Here is a 14,157-nt window from a genome sequence, read left to right as displayed (position 1 = left end):
CTTCATAAACTGAAAGGGAGGATTTCTGCAAGAATATCGTTGCAGGTGGAATAGAAAAATGCTGAATTTTTTCCCTTCTTTATCCTTCCTACCCCTTGTTATTAAAATCTTTACCCAGACAATTGTACTGATTTCATTGAAATCCTTCAAAATAAGTCTTTACAGCTCACAATTTCATGTGTTCAGAGAAAGTTAAACCTCAGAGAGAGCCCGTGATTAAGAACCCGCTCATTGATGCAGCTCCTATTGTGTTCTCAAAGCGTTCTTTCTTCCTTCAATTAGAGATGAGAAAGTTCATCCTTGCCTTGTGGAACCCACATTGTGCTGGCTGTCAAGCTGCGTTTCATTCTCTGGGCCAGAAAGGCGGGCCTGGCCCCGCGCACAGCTTTGCTGGAAGGGACAGCGCCTCCTGTTTCTGGATATTTGAGCAGAGAGCCCTCAGAAAACCACAGTCTTGGGTCTCCTCGTTCATTTCAACCGAAATGCCTCTTAGCCTCTCATTAACTATTTTCTTGTTATTTCTCTGAGTACAAAAGACTACAATTTAGAACATATTACAGCACCGATTCCAAAATCCTGGGATGCGTTGCTGAAACATTTTTAATTAGCGTTAAGTCTTTGTAATTCATCTTTGCTTAATTTTACTAAGCCTTTCCCTTTACTGTGTCATTCACAGAAACATTCCTGATAATCTAGAGACAGGTCTCTAGCTGCTAATCTGAAACCTCATGGCATACCAACCTCTTAATTACAGCCGCTTTAATATGTTGCCGCTTAGTAACAGAATTGATACCTGAATGACCTTTAAATGGTTAGACATAGTAAGAAGCAAATACAAATCTTTGTTAAACCCTCCTCGGAGCCTCTATGAGTAGTTGAACTTTTGATACTTTATTTTCCTAGCGAGAACGTGGCTAATCCTGAATTGTCCAAAGTAACTTTGGGTTGTTCGTTCTATGTATTCACTATCATAGGGGAGTAAGTTTTAGTCATATAAACAGATGTTTCAAACAGTCAATATATTACAAATATATATGTTTATATATATTTCAAATAGTCCATATACTATAGGAATACTGCAGAATTACCTCTCTCTCTCCTCCCAGATTCACTAATCGAGAATGAAGAACATTCTGTTGACTTTAACAGCTTAGTGAAGTATCCGTGTAATAGCTTTGGAAAACCGAGTACAGAAGTGAAGATCAACAGGAAAACGGCATTTGGTACTACAACGCTGGTCTTGGCCGATTTCAGCAATAAATCCAGTGCTTTGGAAAGAAAAAGAAGCCAAAGCCAGACACTACATGGAGAATTTCAAAACCCTCCTCTGGCTGACGTTTGTTTTAGTGACCCGCTGCACCCTTGCGAGGAGAGAGCACACCAGATAACCCAACCATCTAACAAAGTAAACGTATCGCCTACGGTCTGCTCTCGGTCTAAATTATTTAGCCCAGCATATAAAAAATTGAAAACAACCCACACTTCATCACCAGACCTCCAAAGTGGTGACCCTGGATTTTCTCACAGGTGTGATACTTCTAACCTTGATCTTGAAGGTATTTGCATTAAGTTTTAAGAAGGCAGGGAAGTCATCCATTTGGAAGGTAAATCAAACCTGGAAAGATGATTATGGTAATTTACTTCCCTTGCTTTCTCTAGCTTATAATGTTAGAGAAGGGAACAGAATGAAAACAGAACCTTCTACATCTCTTTGTAAAAAGTTATTGTATTCTGACTGTAACTGTCTACAGTTCAATACAGAATAGTTGGAAAATATTAGAAAGTATAAAGAAAAATGTTGTTTTTTTTTTAATTTATTTATTAGAGAGAGAGCGCAAGAGGGGGAAGGGTTAGAGGGAGAAGCAGACTCCCCGCCGAGCAGGGAGCCCGATGCGGGACTCAATCCCGGGACTCCGGGATCATGACCTGAGCCGAAGGCAGTCGCTTAACCAACTGAGCCACCCAGGCGCCCAAGAAAAATGTTTAAATCCCCCATAATCCCACCTGATATCAGTCACCACTGTTAGCATTTTTTTATATTTCCTTCTAAAGAAAGATAGTTCTTCTAAAAGGGAGACTTACTCATGACAGTTAAGTGTCTTCTCTTCTAAAGAGAGGGAATTGGAGATACTTTTAGTGACATTTCTGCTAAAGAAAGTGACTTTATCTCAATAGCCGTGTGGGATGGTGTTGTTTATTTCAGCCAATAAGGCCCAAAGAACATGTCTGCCACTTTTGTATCTGAACTTGAAAAGTTGTCATTTTGATTAGTAAATACTAGCAGACCAGATATGTTTTGAGACTATGAACTTCACATCTAGAAGCCACCACCCCCCCACCGTCAATTGCTGTCACCAGAGATATAGCAATGTTAATAAACAGTGTCATCCCTTCTCAGGATTTTTGGCAGCGCCTAAAACTACCTGTTCCATACTACCTTGCTTAGACCCTTTATCTAGACTTCCTTACTCTCACAACCTGATATTAGGCTTCCCTCAGAGAGAGACATTTCTCCACAATTTTTTCCCCTGCTGTTCTGTTTTTTTTTTTTCCTTCAGAAAGCAAGGGTTGTCCATCCTGCATTTTTACAATGAAGTGAAGGTGGAGAGTCTTCTTCCCAGGGGTCTCTTAGCACCCGTGGGAGACAGGCAGAAAAGAGGTGGTGTGCATGGGACTTAAAGTGATCATCGGCGGGGGGGTTGCATTATTAGCTTCTCCTCAGATGGGCTGTGTCTTTGCTGAGGGGAAGATTCCTCCCTCAGGCGGCAAGACAGGGGACCAGTTGGGGTACCGTCCCAGACTAGCCTCTGGGAACCCTTGGAGCTTATTTCATAATTCTGAGGCGGTGTTTGGTCAATAGATTCTTTTGTCTCGAGTCTTCTACCCCAACTCTAAATTTACCATCAAGTTAGTCTTGATGATTTATCCTTGGCTGATTTCTTAAAAAAAAAAATCTTATTCATAATCATTTATAATAACCGCTTTAACTTTTGTCCATAATACTTGGGAATGACAGACATGTGAATTAAGCTGTGGAGGCCAAGCGTTTAACTGCCTGGATCAGGACACTCCCTTTACACTTTCATCCTAATTAATGTCTAATGAACCCCAATCAAAGGTCATGAAGGAGCTAGGGTCTGGAGCGTCGGAGTTGGGAGGCTATTCTCTAAGAAAATCCCTGAAGTCTTTTCTGTGCTGTAGCTTTGGCAGAAAGAAGTAGATGCGAGCAATTTAAAGTGTTGTGGCCTTCCTTGCACCCAGATGAAATATCTTGGCATATTTTTATTTCCTCAGTGCTTTGTAGAGAATCTCAGACAATTTAACTAATGAATTAGGGATTTAAAAAAACATTAATGTGACCTTAAATTTAAATGATTTCTTCATAAGCCATTAGTAATAGGGTCACATGATTAATCACAGCACACAGCATTACTTAGAAACACTGCAGCCTGTGTATGTGTTGAATATAAGAACCCCGGGACTGAGACTCTAAAATCAATCAAGATCAACTAGCAGAATAAATGTCAAGTGATGAAATACATTCACCCAGCAGCCCTTCTGCACCCAGCTACTTTACAAGGAATAAATTGCAAATTACTGTCATTTATTTCATTTTTCTCCTTGTCTGGCAGCCACAGTGTTCATCTTGTGGACAAGATGCCGAGCAGAAACTCACAACATAATACGATTAAAGCAGGTGGTCCACTCAGAGAATTTATAGCCAGTTTATTTCTTTTTCTTTAATAATTATATGGTAATTAATTCGCCTTTTGTTCTCTTAATTACTGATCTCATCACCACATGATACATGCTATGTTGATGAGGCATATTTCCAGATTGGTCTTTGGATATACTTGAATTTTATCCAGCTACTGGATTATAAATTAGAGGGTTGAACCGGTTTTTAAGCAGCTCAGAAGAATTGCTAGAAACAGTTTTAAGTCTTTGATCCAATTATTGTAAATGCAGAGCAAAACACTGGGGTGCGTATGCAAAGAACACATGTGTTTTCGGTTAAGGCTTTTCCCGAGCTGAGCCGAGGTTCACTTGCAGGAGGAAATAAAACTGGCAGAATCACCGACATTTTCTCCTGTCCCTGGTCAGGGTTGGCAGGCTCCACCTCTCACACCAGGGAAACACTGACCCCTTAGACGCACTTCCTGTCCCCTTTGCAGTTTGCAGCCCCCAAGGATTTTAGAACCACCTGGGACCATCTAGGATGAGTCACTGAACCTCTGTTTTATTTCTTGAAAAACCACAGAGCTCCAAAATCTACATTCAACGGCACTGATTAGTTCAAAACATTATAGGCAGTGTTTTCATTGTAATGAATCACCCTATCTGTAAGATAAGTTAAACCATGATAAATCGATCGTTGAAAACTGTCCATTTTAAAATTACAGACTATGCATGGTCATCTCCTCGTTCTTGATAATAGTCTTTATCTGATCTCTGTTCAGTGTTATTTATTTATTAACAAGTATTTATTGAGAACCTATTAGGCATCAAGCATTGCTCACTTCTAATGACTTTTACTTTACCATTGGCAGGGCCAGATCCGCCTCACCGCCTGTTTTTATAAATAAAGTTTTATTGGCACACCTTCCATTCCCATAGGCTGACGTATTTTCTATGCCTGCTTTTTATGCTACAACAGCAGAGTTGAGTAGTTGCAACAGAGACTGTTAAGACCCACAAGCCGAAAATATGTGCCATCTGAAAAGATTTGTCAACCCCTGATCTCTCATATTAATAGGCCATTTATAATCCACTGTTAATATTCAAAATGATGGTCCTAGTTATCAAAATAAGTTAAACTATTTTGTATGCTAAGTTTACCTTAAGAAAATGCTCTGCTACATTTTAGAAAGTTTTTAAATAATGATGGAAACAAAGAGGAACCAAGATGTCCTCAATTAATCAGAACATTTCATTATCCTGGATAATGTTTTCTATCATAAAATTAAAATTAGCTGTGCATATTTAGTGTTGATGTGATCACAGGTGGCATCCTTGGTTACATTAACTCAGTGCCTCTCAAGTTAATGTGCATATGAATCACCTGGGAAACTTGGTGATTCATATCCAGTAATCTGGATGTTAATCCAGATTCTAATTCTGCAGGCGATCTGGAGCAGGGTGGGTAATTCTGTGTTTCTAAGGCTGTCCCAGGTAATGCTGATGCTTCTGGTCAGCGGACCCCACTCTAAGTACCAGGGATAGGGTAGCATGTGGATATTTTTGTCTTTAACTTATACCAAGGAGGAAATGGAATGACAGACAGAAATGAGGAGCCCGAGGGGGACATGGGGGCCTTTTCTCCCCCCACCGTAATCCTACCTCCCACCTTGCCCTCCCCAAGAAAGCTTTACTGGTAAGAGAATTTAAACCTCTCCTGGGTACTTGGAGCCCTGGAGATACCTAGGTTGAAGCAAATGGGTTAGAAAATGTTCAACTAATTGTTATCTAAGGCAGCCACTTTCAAAATAATGTAGAAATCTGTGTTTGCATGTGTGCATTTTTTTTCTGTAAGAAAGCATCATTTCACTCCTATTAGCATTCTCTCAACAGTTTTTTTTTTTTTTTAAGCACATTTATGATCCCCTTGCTTTGGTTTTGACATTTCTTGACTTCTCTGCAACCATCTACATATTTAGCTTCTCTCGAAGTTTAAGTTTTAATATCCCCTCTCTTGGAAGGGGCATTGGTAAATAGAGGGAGTATGGAGAAAGAAAGGCCGGTTGTCTTCAGGTTTTGCTATTTCGGAATGGTATTACCTGATTCTAAAATACTGACTACCGTCCCCCACCCCGAAGAAGGTAGCCACAAAACAGTGGCTGGCAAAATATTGAACTATAATGATTTCCTTAGCAATGCCTACTGCATGACCAGCTTCAGAAACGACCCTCAGAATATTTGAGTTAATTAATTAATTTCTTTTTAAAGCTTTTATTTATTTAAAGTTAATTTACTTAAAGTTGAGTTAATTTAAAACAATGTATTTAAGTGTCTGTTTTATAGGTGACTTTAAACCAATGTCATCACAAATTAAAGACCTTGTATGTTAGTTCTATCTCAATAAAACTGGAAGGAAAAAATACCTCAAACTCTGAACATTTCAATTAGATATGATACCTTGAGGTATCATTATAGGAACAAGTATATGAAGAATGAAGCTTAGGAAGCAAGAAAAAGGGGACGTATTTATGATTTTTCAGTATTTTTTAAAAAATTATCTAAGAGTGATATTTTATTCAATCATAGAAATTATTTAATAATGATATTTTAACCAAAACAAATGAGAAAGGATGAATTTTTTATCATTAAAAAGTTTTAAAATAGGGATATTAAGGGGAAGGACTTCTGGTTTTAATTAATGTGAGCTCTTTTTCTCTTCAACCGTTTTATTAATAGACTAGTTCTTATAAAGGCATTATTAAAAAATATGCAAAATATTAAAAAAAACAAACCTTAAAATAATCATGAAGCTCCTTTTCCAAGAGAAAATTCTGCTTTTCCAGCTACAGTAGAAGTCCGGCTTCTGACCTTAGTCCACTCTGTGTGGGAATAACCTGCAGATACTCTTGATCGTAATTGTCGGGGAGAATAAAGCTCCCCTAGTAGCTTTCAAAACACACATTTCTGCTCTGCCAGGCAGCCCGTGCCTTGCTGAAATATGACTGCAACTATTATAGCAGGCTTGATCAAAGAAAAGCATAGAAAATTGGCTTTAAAGTGGACAATAGAAAGGGTGATCTCTTTGGCCTTGTCAGAGCCATCGGCGAGAGTTTGCTACCGATGAGAACATAATTAGAGAAGACTCATTCTAGTTACTTTGGGGGGTGGGGAGCAGCGGACTTGAGAATATTTTAGGGGAAATAAAAGGGGCCACACTGTAATCCTGAGGAAGGGAAGAACTGGATATCACAAATGAAAAGTAGGTAAAGTGATTGTACTGGGTGCACATTTCAGCTGTTTTTATTCTTTAGAAATTTTAATTGTGTGCTTTGGGTGATAGGTAGCTTTGGAAGTGAATTTGGATTACCTGGGGAACCCGAGTTAAAAAGATGTCACAGGGCGCCTGGGTGGCTCAGTTGGTTAAGCAACTGCCTTCGGCTCAGGTCATGATCCTGAAGTCCCTGGATCGAGTCCCGCATCGGGCTCCCTGCTCGGCGGGGATTCTGCTTCTCCCTCTGACCCTCCCCCCCTCTCATGTGCTTTCTCTCTCTCTCTCTCTCATTCTCTCTCTCAAATAAATAAATAAATAAAATCTTTAAAAAAAAAAAAGATGTCACAGTGTGTGTAATGACCTACAGTTGGCCATGGTCCACTTTTTGGTACCGTGTCTGGGTACCAACAGAATTCTAACACGGTGGGGAGGTGGTGGGAATGATCCCTTTTAGCGCTGTTACACTGCAGTAACTTTGTAACCTGTCATTTCAGTGAACTTGGAATTAATATGACAGACGGCACTGGTGCATTAAATGCTGACAGTCCTCGCTGCAGTAAACACAACCGCCTCTGCGTTCTCCGGGTTGTGCGGAAGGATGGCGAAAACAAGGGCAGGCAGTTTTATGTTTGTCCTCTACCTAGAGAAGCGCAGTGTGGATTTTTCCAAGTACGTGTAATATTTTTAAAGCTCCCTCTCATGTAATTGAATACTTCTGTTATTAAAATGTAATGAATATCACCCAGTCACCCCATCTGGGGAGGGTATGTGCTCTGGTAAGCGCTGTGAATTGTGCAAGACTGTTGAATCTCAGATCTGTACCTCTGAAACAAATAATGCAATATATGTTAAGAAAAAAAAAAAGAAGAAGAAGAAGGTAGCAGGAGGGGAAGAATGAAGGGGGGGAAATCGGAGGGGTAGACGAACCATGAGAGAAGATGGACTCTGAAAAGCAAACTGAGGATTCTCGAGGGGAGGAGGGTGGGAGGATGGGTTAGCCTGGTGGTGGGTATTGAGGAGGGCACATTCTGCATGGAGCACTGGGTGTTATGCACAAACAATGAATCATGGAACACTACATCTAAAACTAATGATGAAATGTATGGGGATAATATAAGAATAAAAAAATTAAAAAAAAAATGTAATGAATAGTGGGGCGCCTGGGTGACTCAGTCGGTTAAACGTCTGACTTGATTTCGGCCCAGGTCATGATCTCAGGGTTGCGAGATCAAGCCCCATGTCGGAGCTTAAGATTCTCTTTCTCCCTCTGCCCCTCCTCTCTGCTTCTCCAAAAAAAAAAAAAGTAATAGCAATTTTTTTTCCAATTTCATCTTTAAATTTTATTTCCTTTTTCACCTTTAAATTTTAAATTGCCATATTGACACTTAATTTGAAAGCCTGAATGTTGAAGAACTTAAAATTCAAAGAGCTTCATCAAAAAAAGAAAAAATAATCAAATAATAGCTGTTAGATGATTCTAGTTATGTCACATGCATAACCACAAGTGTAGATGTGTTGCCCTTGGTTTATAAATATAGGAAGGTATTACCCAGGTGGCGAATAATCCAAGATGCAAACGTGCTCTTCCTAATTTCTGCTATGAAACCCTTGGTTTGTGCGTTGGATAGAAGTACACAGGAAAAAAAATAGTTTACATACCTTGGATTTAGAGTAAACGTAGTTAATCCGATTACACAAGCTTGCACGATAACAATGTAAATAGAGGGTGATTCCTCCCTCCTTGCCGATCTGTGAGTGTCCCTGGAAATGACGATGGGATAGGACACTTGAATCTGGGGTCCTTCTCCTTCCTCAGGCTCACCTTCTGTGTTTCTCAGGGTGTGAGCCTCTCACTATGCTGAGTGTGACTCTAATGTGTAAAGATCTGTGTTTTTCCAGTTGTTGTATCTGGTGAATAACTGAAAAAAAGAAAACACTGATCTGTTTCAGTGCCGGAACAAACATTTTTTGGTTGGGCTCACTGAGAGAGAAAATCTCTGTCTTCAGGAATTTTCCAGGTCTTAACCCCTGCACAAGATGTAACTCCATCGTCCTGAACTGACACATTTCCTCCTCAAGGAGCTTTTGTGGATGTAATAGAAAAAATATTAGGTAGCAAATTAATAATATCACAGCTTGTTCTAAAGCTCCCTTGGGGCCAAAATTTATAAGAATAATACAAGGGAATCTGCCTAAATTCATCCATGTAATTTTGTATTGGATTCTTTCTTTTCCTAAGAGATGAAGGAACTTTAGTATCAAACTCATAACAAATCTTTGATCTTAATCGTTTTAAATGAAACAGACTGATAGAAACATTGGTGATTGCTTTCCAGCAAGATTCTGATCGTTGCTAAATATTTTCAACAAAGAGGAAGGAACTCCTATAAGTATGCCTTTAGACAAAGAAACTCAGAATCATGGCAGTTTTCTGCATAATTCAAACAGATTTGTAGAAGAGATGCTTCTTATAGTCCATAAGCTCTTTTAAGGGCAAGAACTCATGACTTGTGTCAGATTTACAATGTCAGATTAATAGTAGAAGGGAATGTGGGGCGCACTGATCATGTGCAGCCAGGCTCAGCCTGCACATATTTCTAACCTGCACTTAAACTTTACAATCCTTCTGTTTTCACCCTGTAGTGGGCAGATTTGTCCTTCCCATTCTGCAGCCATGGCAAACGCTCCATCATGAGAACGGTGTTGAAGATTGGACCTAATAACGGAAAGAATTTTTTTGTGTGTCCTCTTGGGAAGGCAAAACAGTGCAATTTTTTCCAGTGGGCAGAAAATGGACCAGGAATAAAAATTATTCCAGGGTGCTAATGTTTGCTCCTTCTATAGAATATCTGGCATTTAATTTCTTCAAACCATATATAATGTTTAGTCCCCTTTTGTTTAATTGTTTAATCTTTAATCGAAAGATTGTAGAATGTGGCACATTTTATAGTTCTTGCAATATTTGAGACCTGTTCATTTTTTTTTTTTTCTTAATGTGTGCCATCTTTCCATTCTTTGGGTATTTCTTTTACCTTGACAAAGACTGGGTGTTTCATCAGATGTACCATATATTCTATTTATCATGTATATATAATGCATTTAGTAATGACAATAAAGTATTTTTAGTGTGCTGTTGGTGTCTTGTAACTTCTTTGGGGAAGCAGTGATTTTTTTTTTTTTTTTTTTAAAGGAAAGTTTACGTAGTCCAGTGAAATAGCTGAGTCTTCTATCTGTAATGAGTTATGTTCTTGGGTATCGCCACTCTTCACGGCATACGATTAAAGTACTTCTTTTTTCTTAAATGAAATTTAAGGAAATGAGATCTCCTTTATGGAAAAGAACATTTGCTTGGTTTTATTCTATTCAACAGACATCAAGTTCCCCGTTAGATGCCAGAGATAAGCCAAACACTTGGATAACTTCAAATGCATTTTCCTAGAAACCTTTGGGGATTCAGAATATAAAAGTAATATTTAGGAACAGAAGTTGTCTGTAGATCTTTAAAAAGAGAAGTTGATCTCAATTTTTCTGATCTTGATTTTAATATCTGAAATTAATTTTTAAAATCAAGTCCATTTAAAAAGCTTACTAATGTGCTATTGTTTTTTTATTCCTCATTTTAACTTCCCTCTGGTTTTTTGTAACCAAAAAATTTAGTGCAGGTAACTATATAATTATTTACCAAAAGGAAAACCTCAGTCTTATGTTGTTTCTGCATGTTTGTGGAAAATTCCACTTAGAGCTGGTTGAGTCTATTAAAAAGATTTTTAGACAAGAAAAGGACTGCAGAGAAGATGGCTTGACCCCCTTTCCCATTCTGTCGCTACATTGTCCATGCAGAGCTCTCGGAGTTCCCAGCATATGAAATTCTCAGCAAGGCCAGAGCATATGCTATGGTGTAATCTGTGTTTGAACTCTATGTTGAAGAGACAGACTTGGAACCAGCCCAAGATCGGTGATCCCAACCCGAGGAGCTCAACAGGACAATGAGTACAAGGCAGACCCGGGGTGGCTGGACCACAGGTGAGCTTAGCTGACCCGGGTGGGCGTCCAGAACAAAACTGTAGACTCCTTGTGCCACAGGGAGGGAAAGGCCCGTCCCTAACGAGGCTTCCATAAATGAGCAAATTAATGCCAGGGAAACAGAGGCAAATGAAATGCAATTAATATCAGTATAATGCATGTAGATACTTACCTGGTGAGAAATATGCAGGATTTATATGAAGAAAATTTTACTGAGAAGCATCAAAGAACCAGATGGACCGGCAAAACAGGATCTTGTCTGGAAAGAATGGATGTTTGAAAAATGACATTCATTCAAACCTGCTTCTGGGTTTTTTTTTTTTTTTTTTGTTAAGATTTTATTTACTTATTTGACAGAGAGATACACAGTGAGAGAGGGAACACAAGCAGGAGGAGAGGGAGAGGGAGAAGCAGGCTTCCCGCTGAGTAGGGAGCCCGATGTGGGGCTCGACCCCAGGACCCCGGGATCATGACCTGAGCCGAAGGCAGACGCTTAACCATCTGAGCCACCCAGGTGCCCCTGCTTCTGGGTTTTGACTGCATTTCCCTTCAAAACCTCAAGAAGGTTTCTGCTTTCATGGTGGGGCAAGCTCTGACTGAACCCAACTCTAGTTTCTGGGCAACTGGATAACCAGGTTCTGCACACACTCAGCAACAATCCTAGGGAGCGAATCAAAACTGGCAGATTCCGGTGAGGTGTAAGTTTTGGGAGGGGAGACCAGCTGGGGGTAACTTCCCATGTGTTAACAGTTTTTATTCTGAGGGCAGAACAAAGTCAGTACCAAGCAGGCTGGCCAAAGTCTGGCAGAAACGGGGCCTGAAGAGGCCACTGGAAAAGGGGGAAATAGGTGAGATCCCAGAGGGGGAGCCCCAAGTTCTGTGCTTAAATTCTGCCCTTGTCCTCGCCTGACCCCTGGACCACCCCCGCCACGTTCACGGACAGAATGAACACAGAGCAGCTAAGGACAAAAGAACCAAATCAAGATTTGATCCATTGCCTGAGAGAATTTGCAGTTCGAATCCAACCAAATTCATTGCCAGAAGAGACAAAAACATCAACACTCTAGAGGGATATCCCAAATCCAGACCCACCTCCATGTGATATTCAGGATTCCATCCAAATTATGCAACATAAGAGGAACCAGAATAATGTGACCCAGTTTCAGAGAAAAGACAAACACCAGAGATCAACTCCAAGATGACCGAGACATGGGAATTAGCAAACAAGGGTTTTAAAGCAGCTATTCGAACATTGCTCGTTGAAGTCCATGCCAAAGGAGCATGATGTCAGATGGAAATGCAAATCGTTAAGAAGCAATACAGAAAACTGGAAAAGGCACATATCTAAAAAAATATAAAATATTTCCTATTTTCTCTTAATTTCTTTACAATACATGGAGCTGTTTGTTGAACGCAAGATAATGTAACATTGTCTTGTGAGATGCGTAATGTGTGCAGGTAGGTATACTATGATGACTCGAGCGTGAAGATGGAGAGCTTGAAGGAGCTATAAGATTCCAGGTTTTCTACATCTTATGCGAAGTGGTACCGTTTTATCTCAGTTGTCGGAAGTTAAGTATGTAGATGTAATGCCTACTGCTTTTCAACCACTCTTTCTTCCGACATTTTCTCGGTCCCACACACTGCCGCCATCCTTCTGAGATCCCAAGGATTTAAATATTAGCTCCTCTGTTTGCTGTGGTCCTGGAGGCGACTCCCTGCCATCTCCACTAGCGAGACCATCCAGCAAGCTTGTTTATGTTGGAGACTGTGCTTCTCAGTCCCGTAATTTCCAACCTGGTTCTTTTGTGTCACGTCTGGTTGCTGAGATTTTCCATTTTTTAAATTGGTTTCAAGAGGACTTAGAATTGATTCTGGAAGCACTTGGAAAATCCTGGTCAGATAATCCAAACATCTGATTCACCTCATTATCGCCACTGGTGGAGAGTCTTTGCTTCTTTCGATTGTGGCTTTCCCGGTTTGGGGCATGACGGGTGATCTTTTATTATATCCTGGATATTTGGTTATGATGTTAGGAAACTCTCGAGCCTGTTTAAGTCTTCTACTTTAGCTCGTTGTTGTTCCATTTAGATCGGATGCGTAGGTTCTGGTGTAAATTGTGGGCGTCGGGCCCAGGGGCGGTGTAGGTCACAGAGCCCTTGCAATGCGGTTCTGCTTGGCTTCCTTCTGATCTTGCTGAGGCTCCTGCTCAGGGCTTCTGGTACTGTCTCAGGCAAAAAGGTGACTCCCCGGGCTGCCGGGGGTGTCTGAGCCACCTTCTTCCGGGGGGCGAAGGCAGAAGCCATCGCATCTCTGTCTCCTGATGCTTCCGGCTGGAGGGAAGCAGGTATGGGTCTTGTCCCACATCCACAGCATGGACCGGGGCTCAGCCTCCGGAGCCTGCTCTTCATCACTGTGCTGCATTTCCAGGACACGCTACGTGGTCTGGTGCTATTCAGCTCTTTAGAGTTAATCTGCCTGTTTCTTGGTATTTCAGACCCATATCGTATGAATATGAAGGATTTCAATGATGGAGCTGGGGGGGGGTGGGATTGAGAATGAGGTAGGAGGTAAAGTGAGGAAGATGGTGTGAAGAACCACGATTTTCCTGGGCCGTTCTTTGGTGACAGTGGCTGCCATTTCCCTGGAGCATCTCACTGAATCCTCTTGACCACCCAGGAAATCGGCTTTATTATTGTTGTCGTTACTTCTCCTTTTCCAGTTTAGGAAACCTGGTTCACGTAGGTTAAGTAGGAGAAGTGTTCGTGTCACACAGGCCGTGGCTTGAATGAGGTTTGCAGCGTGCGGAAGCCCACCCTCTGAAATAAGCTGTTCTCCTTTCTACGTGTTAAAGAAAAGTGCTGTTCTTAGAACAGCACAAATACCTAACATAACGCAAATGAAAATAATCATGGTGCGATGATAAGATTATGCTCATTTTCCCCCTAAAATCTATCATGTTAAATGGGCAATGTTAAAATGCCCATAAATTTGTGCTATGGTGAGCGCTGTGAATTGTGTAAGACTATTGAATCACAGACCTGTACCTCTGAAACAAATAATGCATTATATGTTTTTTTTTTTTTTAAAAAGTAGATAGCAGGAAGGGAAGAATGAAGGGGGGAAAATCAGGGGGAGACAAACCATGAGAGACTATGGACTCTGAGAAACAAACTGAGGGTTCT

General features: G+C 40.5%; 1 protein-coding gene across 1 annotated transcript in view; it reads left to right on the top strand.

The window, feature by feature from the left end:
* Positions 1-9,910, top strand: part of NEIL3 (nei like DNA glycosylase 3) — a 52,157-nt gene extending 42,247 nt beyond the window's left edge. The window contains exons 8-10 of the mRNA XM_035004288.1: positions 1,107-1,527; positions 7,444-7,618; positions 9,593-9,910. Of these exons, the coding sequence (XP_034860179.1) occupies positions 1,107-1,527; positions 7,444-7,618; positions 9,593-9,775 (779 nt within the window). The 3' untranslated portion in view covers positions 9,776-9,910. The remainder of the gene's footprint in view (positions 1-1,106; positions 1,528-7,443; positions 7,619-9,592) is intronic.
* The last annotated feature ends 4,247 nt before the right edge of the window (positions 9,911-14,157 follow it).

The sequence above is a fragment of the Mirounga leonina genome, unplaced genomic scaffold (genome assembly GCF_011800145.1).
Source record: "Mirounga leonina isolate KUSES-001 unplaced genomic scaffold, KU_Mleo_1.0 Mir_128, whole genome shotgun sequence".
Taxonomy (NCBI): Eukaryota; Metazoa; Chordata; class Mammalia; order Carnivora; family Phocidae; genus Mirounga; species Mirounga leonina.
This window is presented reverse-complemented; position numbering and strand designations above follow the sequence as displayed.